The sequence below is a fragment of the Coregonus lavaretus genome, assembly GCF_964263955.1.
Source record: "Coregonus lavaretus genome assembly, chromosome: 24".
In the NCBI taxonomy this organism is placed as follows: Eukaryota; Metazoa; Chordata; class Actinopteri; order Salmoniformes; family Salmonidae; genus Coregonus; species Coregonus lavaretus.
In genome coordinates this window covers 37351018-37364651 of record NC_140011.1, presented here as the reverse complement: position 1 = coordinate 37364651, position 13634 = coordinate 37351018, and the positions used below count along the sequence as shown (strand labels likewise).

General features: G+C 41.6%; 1 protein-coding gene across 1 annotated transcript in view; it reads right to left on the bottom strand.

Annotated features, from left to right (window-relative positions):
- The window catches only part of nrxn2a (neurexin 2a), a gene marked incomplete at both ends in the record, with an annotated part of 297857 nt that overhangs the window by 15035 nt on the left and 269188 nt on the right, over positions 1-13634 (bottom strand). Inside the window, 2 exons of the mRNA XM_084140346.1 lie at positions 2692-3020; positions 4930-5019. Of these exons, the coding sequence (XP_083996472.1) occupies positions 2692-3020; positions 4930-5019 (419 nt within the window). The remainder of the gene's footprint in view (positions 1-2691; positions 3021-4929; positions 5020-13634) is intronic.

Sequence of the window (13634 nt, the reverse complement as noted above, 5' to 3'; positions counted from 1 at the left end):
TTACACAGGTGTTTGTCTCTCCTATTTAGAGTGTTATAGAAAAAAAGTAATACTTTGAATATATTTTAGATTTGTACTGTTTACTATTTTGCTAACCTCTCTTTCCAAGTGACTGATGTTGATATAAATATTCAGATAGCCCATGAACATAAATGATAAATTATGTTTTCATGTGTTGAAAGAGCAAGCATGGTAGTTAGCCACATTCTGCTGGGAACCAGATTCACAAAACATTTACATTTAAGTCATTTAGCAGACGCTCTTATCCAGAGCGACTTACATATTGGTGCATTCAACTTAGGATAGCCAGTGGGACAACCACCCCCCCCTTTTTTATGGGGGGGGTGGGGGAGGGGGGGTAGAAGGATTACTGTTATACTATTCCAGGTATTCCTTAAAGAGGTAGGGTTTGAAGTGTCTCCGGAAGGTGGTCAGTGACTCCGCTGTCCTGGCGTCGTGGGGGAGCTTGTTCCACCATTGGGGTGCCAGAGCAGCGAATAGCTTTGACTGGGCTGAGCGGGAACTGTGCTTCCGTAAAGGTAGGGGGGCTAGCAGGCCAGAGGTGGATGAACGTAGTGCCCTCGTTTGGGTGTAGGGTCTGATCAGAGCCTGAAGGTAAGGAGGTGCCGTTCCCCTTACAGCTCCGTAGGCAAGCACCATGGTTTTGTAGTAGATGCGAGCTTCAACTGGAAGCCAGTGGAGTGTGCGGAGGAGCGGGGTGACATGAGAGAATTTGGGAAGGTTGAACACCAGACAGGCTGCAGCGTTCTTTCTTCTCATATATCTTCTTAACTGCCACTATAGACTTAAGAAGAAAGTTAAGCAAAGTCGCTATTCCTCAAAAAGGTTATTGGAAATGTTCTTAATTCCAAGACAACTAAACCCTAGACTTAAACTCAGGGCAGTGAGAGAAAAAGCTCATGAAAGCAATTTTTTTTTTTTTATTCACTCACAAACATCATTTGAAAGTTTCAGTATTGATTATTTTAAACACAAGAACATGTTTTAGAACAGTAATATCAGTAAGAAATATGCTAACATGATTGCCATTGCTAGCTAAATAGCTAGCTAAAACGGTTGCCTAGCAACAAACATCTGAAGAAGATTTGTAATTAGATATTTGAGAAGTTCGTAAGAAAATCATTAAATCTTAAGATATTGTTGAGGAATTGCACTTATGAACTATCTTATGACCTTCTTATTTTTTTCTTAAGAGGCTTCTTAAGTTTTTGTGTAAGAAGTGTTTTGTGAATCTGGGCCCTGGTCTCCCTAGGGCTATTTACATTCAGCAAGACTGGATTAAAGCTACTCCAAGGTTCTACGTGGGGTTGAATTTAGGTTAATCAACATTCATGCAAATGACTACCGGATCGCTGGATATGGAAATAGGCAGTTTAGCCGTGATTGGCATAAATTGTTATTGAGCGTGACCTTCCTTCATCTCTTGATGAACAAAGTCGAAGGCATATAAGGTTTAATCCAAGGAATGGGAGGAACGGAGGATGGTGGTCTCTTGACAACTTACTCTAAATGTGGTGTGGCCTTCTGCTTGGATCTATGTGGTGGCCTAATAATAGTCAGTGTAGGAAAATAATGTAGCTTCATCTGCTAAAAACCCTGTCAATCTAGCTTTTTGGGATTTGAAAAAAAAGAAAGAGTGCATCACATCTCTGAGGGAGTTGACTTCCACAGGGTCTGCTAGTTTTGTAACTACTGAGCACTGTTACCATGACATTTAAAAGGCACAATACAAAAACACACAAATGGAACTGAATACATTTCGCCAACATAGAGAGTAGACAATATTTCACGTTGGAATGAGAGTTTAACAAACCAGCAATTGGAAAAACACTTTCAATAGAGAGCTAACTTATTTTCAAAGACGTGTCTAGGTCCAGTGCTTTGTCTGTTTTCCCTTATTGAAAAGCTCTTGGTTTTAATGAGTAACTTCTGCCTCTTATCGGCAGAGGCAAGCAGCATAGTTATGTTGAAAATGTGCAAGGGAATTGAGAGACAGTGAGATTGTTCCTGTGAAAGTGTTCTTTAAGGATTGTTTTTGCAGTGCTCTCTGATTTGTCTGCCTGTTGAGTGTCAATGAGATATAATGTAGACGGAGCATCTGTCTCATGCAGCCAACCTCTTGGTAATGTCTGTCTGTCTGTCTGTCTGTCTGTCTGTCTGTCTGTCTGTCTGTCTGTCTGTCTGTCTGTCTGTCTGTCTGTCTGTCTGTCTGTCTGTCTGTCTGTCTGTCTGTCTGTCTGTCTGTCTGTCTGTCTGTCTGTCTGTCTGTCTGTCTGTCTGTCTGTCTGTCTGTCTGTCTTCACAGAACTCTCCCATCTAAACGGTTACATGCTGTCGGCCTACTGTTTAGCCCTCACACTAGCTCACCCACAGTCCTGTCAGAATCACCTCTAGCATTAGGAGAAGACCGTACATACAGTTTCTTATAGTACAATGTTAAAGCCAGGATTACTGAATGAGGGACTGTTAACACTGATAAAATGGCTAGTCTGAGTCATTAGCCATCATTACATCACCTTTTGCACCATTGATCACTAATAATGTTCAACATTATTATATATTATTATATTATATTATATTATTATTATATTATTATTATATTATTATTATATTAACATGGCCCTAGTACCCTGCCCTGACCACAAGCCCCCACCCGGCCCTCCCTCTGACCTGGGAGATGCTCTCCCTCATGCTGGGGGAGCGTTGCCTGCGGGTGGTGGTGGTGGCCATGGTGGTGGTGGTCTCCATGATTGTGGTGGACATGTCGGAGACAGCCAGTGGGGTGGTGGAGGTGGTCTCAGTGGTCAGCACTGACAGTGAGTCTCCCACCAGCCTCAGGTTCCCCTCGGCCTGGACACTGGGGTCACTCTCTGATGCCAGCTTCAGCACCTGCAGGCCGTTATAGTAGAGACCAGAGATCTGGCCCTGGAACGGCCGGCCCTTGTCCTGACCCCCGATCTTTATCTCTGCCTGGCTGTTGAAGATGGTCAGCTGTCGTCCTGTAGTGAGGTAAAGGAAGAGGAGAAAGAGAGATAGAAGAAGAAAGAGATAGAAGTGGAGAGAGAGAGAGACAGACACAAACAGGCAGACATCCAATTACATTTAAGCAATAAGGCCCGAAGGGGTGTGGTATATGGCCAATATACCACGGCTAAGGGCTGTTCTTAAGCACAACGCAAAGCGGAGTGCCTGGATACAGCCCTTATCCGTGGTATATTGGTCATATACCAACAACCCCCTAAGTGCCTTATTGCTATTATAAACTGGTCACCAATGTAATTAGAGCAGTAAAAATAAATGTTTTGTCATATCCGTGGTATACGGTCTGATATACCACGGCTGTCAGCCAATCAGCATTCAGGGTTCGAACCACCCAGTTTATAAAATGAGTTATACCATGTTAAAGACTCAGAAGGGCCTTAGTAAAATGTCATAATAGGTATGTTAACACCTTGTCTGGAATGTTTAATTCAATCAAAGTGTTCTGGTTTGTATTTTGTATATTTCTATTCAGACATCTTATTGGTCACATAGACAAGGGCCCATATGGTCTGAGGGTAAGGTGTGGTTAGTTTGAATGTTAGCTTGGTACATCAACTGGTTAGTGTTTAAAAGCAGAGTTAGTGACTTGGCTTAATCCTGGTCATAGGGTCAAAAAAGGGGCTTTTCAAATCGGTTAAGTCTTTGCAAAGGGGAAGATGGCACAATATTGGGTATACTTTTACTTTCATTTAGCTATCAGTGTGTTTACAGAGCGCAATGGGAGAAAGGAGAGTCATGGGAAAGTGTACGCACATAACTTCCCTTCATAAAACACAGGAAGTCGTTTCTCTGAATTGATGGACAACTAGTGACTGGGCATTTCCCCATTCATCCTCTCAGTCAGAGGTTGGTGGACCAATCAGTGTTCGTTCTCCGAAGCAGCACTGATAATAAGCACTGTTACTGTTAAATCATCACTCAGTGAGATCAGCATGTTCAGAGCGGGTAATGTAATGTGAGTCCTTATCTGGAGAACGTTGATTAACTATATATCATATGTAGTGTTGCAGTGACAGTAATTTACCTGTCTGCCAGGGTCTCAGCCCCTTTGTCCCTGAACATGTCTGTAATATGGTTGCCAAGAATGCAAGGAAATCATCTGGAGGTATAGTAGGGAGAGTATAGTGGTGTTTAGTGGGGGTCACATTAGCATGGGGCTTTTAGCATGGCCAATTAACCGCAGTGTAGACTATACATGAACCATCCAGTTTAGAGAATTTAGAGAGACCAGGATGTGAATTTAAATGGAAGGTTTATTGTGAGATACTGTAATACCTTTTTGCAAGAACCACCAGCATTAGATTAAATGTTCCTTTACCAGCTAATTATTCCAGTTGTTTAGCAGGTTATTTATCATTGTAATGATGTTCATGTCACAAGAATAATAAACAGATAATAACAAGGTAATAAAGTCAGCAGCATCTAATTAAACACAATAATTAGGAGGGACTTTTTGGAGGGTTAGTCAGGGGTTATGTTTATTTAGTTAATTGGTTTTAAAATCTCTGAAGAGGTGCAGCATTCCCAGAAGGTCTGGGGATGGCAAAGGATACCTGGTAGATGTACTGTACTGTCGCCCATGATACTAAATGGCATTAGGTAGGTTATTCTAAATGGCTATTGGTTATATGGCTGATTCCCATCATAATCACTACCATCCACAGTCAATTTCAGTCCAAAGTCCCAAACAGACCCAACCCAACATGCTGACATCTGTATCTTTATACCGTACATACAGTAGGTAAAAGCATTTGATCCTTTGCTTGTCGCCTTTGTCTCTTGGCACTGCACCTCTTACAGGGATTAGACAGAGGGATTTAACTGGATTTAGTAACTGTTTAATGGATTAATTAATTTTTTGTTTACCTTTGTCGAGTAGCCACTCGTCAACTACCCGACCAAGTCGGTATGGGATTCTTTGTCTAGCAATAGCCAGGCGCTCATTATCAAAGTTCCCTTCAAAGAATTTGGAGAGACAGATTAGAGGTTAAAGTCTGGAAGTTGAAAGATCACAAGGTTAGAGACAGGGCATCATGGCTAACACGTTTAGCAAGTTATCAATTTTAACCCAGCTTCAGGTTAAAATAAACTTGTGCTTTACTTAGTGGTATTTATTAAGGGATAGTAACAAAGGATACACTAGTTAGAATGGTGTTTAGTTCTATTTATAAAGTACTGAGCTGGTTCATTTAGTGGGGATTGGTGTAATTATTAACTTTTTAGCCAAGCATCAGGGCTTAAATGCAAACAAAATGGAAGAAGAGATATAACTGTAATTGGGAGAAAACAGCAAGAGAGCAACAATGCATGCATTTAAAAGACAACATCAATTCACAGTTTAACCTTTAGAACCATGAACACAGCTTGAGTAAATAGCAGGAAGACATTCTCTGGTCTTTCTCATCTTAATGGAAGGACATTACTATGGTGATTATTACTGTTAAGGGAAGTAGCCTAGCAGGGTTCCTTATTCTTCAAGAAAGTGATTCATGATAGGATGAACATTTGATACACAGACATTTCAATCAATTGTTAGTTGCTCTGAAAATAAATAAATATATATACGTATCTATCTATCTATCTATCTATCTATCTATCTATCTATCTATCTATCTATCTATCTATCTATATACTATCTATACACAGTGCTTCAGAAAGTATTCATAACCCTTGATTTATTCCACATGTTGTTGTGTTAAAGCCTGAATTCAGAATGGATTACATATTTTTTTCTTCTCACCCATCTACACACAATACCCCATAATGACAAAGTGAAAACCTGTTTCAATACATTTTTGCAAATCTATTGAATATGAAATACAGAAATATTTCATTTACATAAGTATTCACACCCCTGAGTCAATACATGTGAGTACGGAGTATACACATACACACAGACTTTTATCTATGTAAAGTCCTGTGTAGCTCAGTTGGTAGAGCATGGCGTTTGCAACACCAGGGTTTTGGGTTCGATTCCCACGGGGGGCCAGTATGAAAATGTATGCACTCACTAACTGTAAGTCGCTCTGGATAAGAGCGTCTGCTAAATGACTAAAATAAAAAAAATATACATATACATAAATCTATAATTATTGTGCAATTTATATAGGCTACATTGAGGTTTTTCTTTAATTATTTTAGGCCATCTGGTATTACCGCATAAACCTAAGCTTTAGGGTTTAGGGCTAATGCAACCCTTGCTGCAACCCTTGCTGTTAATAGATCGCAAAGCAGCGTACAACTGAGTTAAACGTTTGGTAAAAGTTCACTTTCTCATCCATAGCCTAAATACGCATATCAAGTGCAAGTAAGGCCTAGCTTTTTACCTCACATCTGAAGGCTGGGGGGTATTTAGGACTTCTTCTACTGCGGATCGCTAAAATATCCTAATGATTATGATCACACTTCATCAATCAACATATTATGGCGACACTATACCAAATATGGTTTGGTATGGTTTAGAAATTTGAGAACCAATCTCGAGTTATCAGTGTAGCCTGTTATCACCTAGACTTGTTGAAATACTGTATTTTCACGCCTAGAAAAAAACCTCCAGGCTTCCATCATAAATGTCAATTTATTAAAAATACAAAAATTAAGAAAACTCATCCCGTCCGAAACGTCCTCTGGAATAACAGACATTCTGGGGTAATAAATACATAACCAACGTTCTCTAGTAATACTAGTCCCGTGCGATTAGGGCTATAGCCTTAATATTAACTCCTGCAGAATTAAGCATTTCTTGCAGTAAAATGATACACCAAATGTAGGCGAAATTTGGACTTGGGAACAGGAGTGGATGAATATGATTTCTTTCTTTTTGCATCTTGAGATAATGTGATGCTCAATTAGATAATATCTGTAGAGGAGCTGTCTTCATAATAAAAGCATCTTAAAAGCTGATAGTATTTCAACCACATAAAATATGCATGGAAGTCGAACTGAAATCTTATCAGAAACACGTTGGGTTGTTGTCACAGCTTCTTTTTCCTTACAACCGGTCAAACTGATGTCATTTGGACATTTTGCACAGCAAAAGTGTCCCATATATATTTTTTTTGCTTTAATGTATTTTCTCCCCAGTCCCTAAACTTCTTTGCTCCGCGAAAGATGACAGAGAACATTTTACCGATGTCAACTAGATTAAAGCATTCATTCTATAGCTCTATTACATGAATATGTTGAGCAAGGGTTTATTTAGTCTTCTAGGGAAACATATAATGACAAAAGAGAAGCTATATGTATCTAATTATAGACAACTTGATTAACAAATAGCCTACCAAAATGTCTGAAATTATAAACAGAAGCATATCTAAATCAGGCAACAACAAAAAATCCTGCACCACCTGTCCAAAAATCGTTCTGCAGTCTTTGCGGGTTATCACATATAGTTGGGTGATTGCGGATGGATTATTAGCAATTGCGAGCGGGTCCGGTTGAACAAACAGCTGACCAGCACACAACTACTGGGTAAGTCTCTAAGACAGCGATTCCCAAACTCGGTCCTGGGGACCCCAAGGGGTGCTTGATGATGGGTTCATTATTTGAATCAGCTGTGTAGTGCTAGGGCAAAAACCAAAACGTGCATCCAGGGGGGGGGGGCCCAGGACCGAGTTTGGGAAACGCAGATTTGGACACCTGGATTGTACAATATTTGCCCATTATTCTTTTCAAAATTCTTCAAGCTCTGTCAAGTTGGTTGTTGATCATTGCTAGACAACCATTTTCCTGTCTTGCCATAGATTTTTTAGCAGATTTAAGTCAAAACAATAACTCGGCCACTCGGGAACATTCACTGTCTTCTTGGTAAGCAATTTGTGTTTTAGGTTATTGTCCTGCTGAAAGGTGAATTAATCTTCCAGTGTCTGGTGGAAAGCAGACTGAACTAGGTTTTCTTCTAGGATTTTGCCTGTGCTTATAGCTCCATTCCGTTTCTTTTTTATCCTGAAAATCTCCCCAGTCCTTAACGATTACAAATCAAATCAAATTTTATTTGTCACATACACGTGTTTAGCAGATGTTATAGCGGGTGTAGCGAAATGCTTGTACTTCTAGCTCCGACAGTGCAGTAGTATCTAAAAAGTAATATCTAACAATTTCACAACATATACCTAATACACACAAAACTAGTAAGGAATGGAATTTAAGAAAATATACATATATGGACAAGCAATGACAATGACAGAGCGGCATGGACTAAGATAAGTATAATATTATAGAATAGAATGCAGTATATACATATGAGATGAGTAGTGCAAGATATGTAAACATTATTAAAGTGACTGTAAACATTATTAAAATGACTAGTGTTCAATTTCTTAAAGTGGCCAGTGATTTCAATAGGCAGCAGCAGCCTCTAATACCCATAACATGATGCAGCCACCACTATACTTGAAAATATGGAGAGTGTATTCAGTAATGGGTTTTATTGGATTTGCCCCAAACATAACACTTTGTATTCAGGACAAAAAGTTAATTGCTTAGCCACATTGTTTTGCAGTATTACTTTAGTACCTTGTTGCAAACAGTATTGGTGTTTTGCAATATTTGTTATTGTGTACAGGCTTCCTTCTTTTCACTCTGTCAATTGAGTTAGTACTGTGGAGTAACTACAATGTTGTTGATCCATCCTCAGTTTTCTCCTATCACAGCCATTCAACTCTGTAACTGTTTTAAAGTCACCATTGGCCTCATGGTGAAATCCCTGAGCGTTTTCCTTCCTCTCCGGCAACTGAGTTAGGCAAGACACCTGTATCTTTGTAGTGACTGGGTGTATTGATACACCATCCAAAGTGTAATTAATATCTTCACCATGCTCAAAGGGATATTCAATGCTTTTTTTTTACCCATCTATCAATAGGTGTCCTTCTTTGCGAGGCATTGGAAAACTCCCTGGTCTTTGTGATTTAATCTGTGTTTGAAATTCACTGCTTGACTGAGGGACATTACAGATAATTGTATGTGTGGGGTACAGAGATGAGGTAGTCATTCAAAAATCATGTTAAACACTATTATTGAACACAGAGTGAGTCCATGCATCTTATTATGTGACTCGTTAAGCACATGTTTACTCCTGAACTTATTTAGGCTTGCCATAACAAAGGGGTTACTGACTCAAGACATTTCAGCTTTTCATTTTTAATTAATTTGTAAAAAAATGTAAAAACATAATTACACTTTGACATTATGGGGTATTGTGTGTGGGCCATTGACCCCAAAAAATCTCTATTTAATCCATTTTAAATTCAGGCTGTAACACAACAAAATGTGGAAAAAGTCAAGGTGTGTAAATACTTTCTGAAGGTACTGTGTATGTACAGTTGAAGTCGGAAGTTTACATACACTTAGGTTGGAGTCATTAAAACTCGTTTTTCAACCACTCCACACATTTCTTGTTAACAAACTATAGTTTTGGCAAGTCAGTTAGGACATCTACTTTGTGCATGACACAAGTACGTTTTCCAACAATTGTTTACAGACAGATTATTTCACTTATAATTCACTGTATCACAATTCCAGTGGGTCAGAAGTTTACATACACTAAGTTGACTGTGCCTTTAAACAGCTTGGGAAGTTCCAGAAAATGATGTCATGGCATTAGAAGCTTCTGATAGGCTAATTGACATCATTTGAGTCAATTGGAGGTGTACCTGTGGATGTATTTCAAGGCCTACATTCAAACTCAGTGCCTCTTTGCTTGACATCATGGGAAAATCAAAAAAAATTGTAGACCTCCACAAGTTCATCCTTGGGAGCAATTTCCAAACGCCTGAAGGTACCACGTTCATCTGTACAAACAATAGTACGCAAGTATAAACACCATGGGTCCACGCAGCCATCATACCACTCAGGAAGGAGACGTGTTCTGTCTCCTAGAGATGAACGTACTTTGGTGGGAAAAGTGCAAATCAATTCCAGAACAACAGCAAAGGACCTTGTGAAGATGTTGGAGGAAACAGGTACAAAAGTATCTATATCCACAGTAAAATGAGTCCTATATCGACATAACCTGAAAGGCCGCTCAGCAAGGAAGAAGCCACTGCTCCAAAACCGCCATAAAAAAGCTAGACTACGGTTTGCAACTGCACATGGGGACAAGGATCTTACTTTTTGGAGAAATGTCCTCTGGTCTGATGAAACAAAAATATAACTGTTTGGCCATAATGACCATCGTTATGTTTGGAGGAAAAAGGGGAACGCTTGCAAGCCGAAGAACACCATCCCAACCGTGAAGCACGGGGGTGGTAGCATCATGCTGTGGGGGTGCTTTGCTGCAGGAGGGACTGGTGCACTTCACAAAATAGATGGCATCATAAGGAAGGAAAATTATGTGGATATATTGAAGCAACATCTCAAGACATCAGTCAGGAAGTTAAAGCTTGGTCGCAAATGGGGATTCCAAATGGTACTCTGTAGCTCAGCTGGTAGAGCACGGCGCTTGTAACGCTAAGGTAGTGGGTTCGATCCCCGGGACCACCCATACACAAAAAAAGAATGTATGCACGCATGACTGTAAGTCGCTTTGGATAAAAGCGTCTGCTAAATGGCATATTATTATTATTATTATTAAATGGACAATGACCCTAAGCATACTTCCAAAGTTGTGGCAAAATGGCTTAAGGACAACAAAGTCAAGGTATTGGAGTGGCCATCACAAAGCCCTGACCTCAATACTATAGAAAATGTGTGGGCAGAACTGAAAAAGCGTGTGCGAGCAAGGAGGCCTACAAACCTGACTCAGTTACACCAGCTCTGTCAGGAGTAATGGGCTAAAATTCACCCAACTTATTGTGGGAAGCTTGTGGAAGGCTACCCAAAACGTTTGACCCAAGTTAAACAATTTAAAGGCAATGCTACCAAATACTAATTGAGTGTATGTAAACTTCTGACCCACTGGGAATGTAATGAAATAAATAAAAGCTGAAATAAATCATTCTCTCTACTATTATTCTGACATTTCACATTCTTAAAATAAAGTGGTGATCCTAACTGACCTAAGACAGGGAATGTTTTACTAGGATTAAATGTCAGGAATTGTGAAAAACTGAGTTTAAATGTATTTGGCTAAGGTGTACGAAAACTAGACTCCCTGCCGACCTGTCATCTTTTCACTCCCTCCTCTCTACATTTTCTTCCTCTGTTTCTGCTGCTAAAGCCACTTTCTACCACTCTAAATTTCAAGCCTCTGCCTCTAACCCTAGGAAGCTCTTTGCCACCTTCTCCTCCCTGCTGAATCCTCCTCCTCCCCCTCCCTCCTCCCTCTCTGTGGATGACTTCGTCAACCATTTTGAAAAGAAGGTTGACGACATCCGATCCTCATTTATTAAGTCAAATGACACCACTGGTCCTGCTCACACTGCCCTACCCTATGCTTTGACGTCTTTCTCCCCTCTCTCTCCAGATGAAATCTTGCGACTTGTGACGGCCGGCCGCCCAACTACCTGCCCGCTTGACCCTATCCCCTCCTCTCTTCTCCAGACCATTTCCGGAGACCTTCTCCCTTACCTCACCTCGCTCATCAACTCATCCTTGACCACTGGCTATGTGCCTTCCGTCTTCAAGAGAGCGAGAGTTGCACCCCTTCTCAAAAAACCTACACTCGATCCATCTGATGTCAACAACTACAGACCAGTATCACTTCTTTATTTTCTCTCCAAAACTCTTGAGCTTGCCGTCTTTAGCCAACTCTCTTGTTATCTCTCTCAGAATGACCTTCTTGATCCAAACCAGTCAGGTTTCAAGACTGGTCATTCAACTGAGACTGCTCTTCTCTGTGTCATGGAGGCTCTCCGCACTGCTAAAGCTAACCCTCTCTCCTCTGCTCTCATCCTTCTAGACCTATCTGCTGCCTTTGATACTGTGAACCATCAGATCCTCCTCTCCACCCTCTCCGAGTTGGGCATCTCCAGCGCGGCTCACTCTTGGATTGCGTCCTACCTCACAGGTCGCTCCTACCAGGTGGCGTGGCGAGAATCTGTCTCCGCACCACGTGCTCTCACCACTGGTGTCCCCCAAGGCTCAGTTCTAGGCCCTCTCCTATTCTCTCTATACACCAAGTCCCTTGGCTCTGTCATATCCTCACATGGTCTCTCCTATCATTGCTACGCAGACGACACACAATTCACCTTCTCCTTTCCCCCTTCTGATAACCAGGTGGCGAATCGCATCTCTGCATGTCTGGCAGACATATCAGTGTGGATGACGGATCACCACCTCAAGCTGAACCTCGGCAAGACAGAGCTGCTCTTCCTCCTGGGGAAGGACTGCCCGCTCCATGATCTCACCATCATGGTTGACAACTCTGTTGTGTCCTCCTCCCAGATTGCAAAGAACATTGGCTTGACCCTGGACAACACCCTGTTGTTCTCTGCTAACATCAAAGCGGTGACCCGATCCTGTTGGTTCATGCTCTACAACATTCGCAGAGTACGACCCTACCTTACACAGGAAGCGGCACAGGTCCTAATCCAGGCACTTGTCATCTCCCGTCTGGATTACTGCAACTCGCTGTTGGCTGGGCTCCCTGCCTGTGCCATTAAACCCCTACAACTCATCCAGAACGCTGCAGCCCGTCTGGCGTTCAACCTTCCCAAGTTCTCTCACGTCACCCCGCTCCTCCGCACACTCCACTGGCTTCCAGTTGAAGCCCGCATCTGCTACAAGACCATGGTGCTTGCCTATGGAGCAGTGAGGGGAACGGCACCTCCGTACCTTCAGGCTCTGATCAGTCCCTACACCCAAACGAGGGCATTGCGTTCATCCACCTCTGGCCTGCTGGCCCCCCTACCTCTGCGGAAGCACAGTTCCCGCTGAGCCCAGTCAAAACTGTTCGCTGCTCTGGCATCCCAATGGTGGAACAAGCTCCCTCACGATGCCAGGACAGCGGAGTCACTCACCACCTTCCGGAGACACTTGAAACCCCCCCCTCTTTAAGGAATACCTGGGATTATTATAAAAGTAATCCTTCTACCCTCCCCCTACCCCACCCACCAAAAAATAATAATACATACAGTGGGGGGAAAAAGTATTTAGTCAGCCACCAATTGTGCAAGTTCTCCCACTTAAAAAGATGAGAGAGGCCTGTAATTTTCATCATAGGTACACGTCAACTATGACAGACAAAATGAGCATTTTTTTCTCCAGAAAATCACATTGTAGGATTTTTTATTAATTTATTTGCAAGTTATGGTGGAAAATAAGTATTTGGTCAATAACAAAAGTTTCTCAATACTTTGTTATATACCCTTTGTTGGCAATGACACAGGTCAAATGTTTTCTGTAAGTCTTCACAAGGTTTTCACACACTGTTGCTGGTATTTTGGCCCATTCCTCCATGCAGATCTCCTCTAGAGCAGTGATGTTTTGGGGCTGTCGCTGGGCAACACGGACTTTCAACTCCCTCCAAATTTTTCTATGGGGTTGAGATCTGGAGACTGGCTAGGCCACTCCAGGACCTTGAAATGCTTCTTACGAAGCCACTCCTTCTGTCAAGGTTGAGTGTAGATGCGGTGTGGAATCAAGCGCAGGACACACAGAGGCTTCGTACTAACGTCTTTAGTGAAGACAAAAAT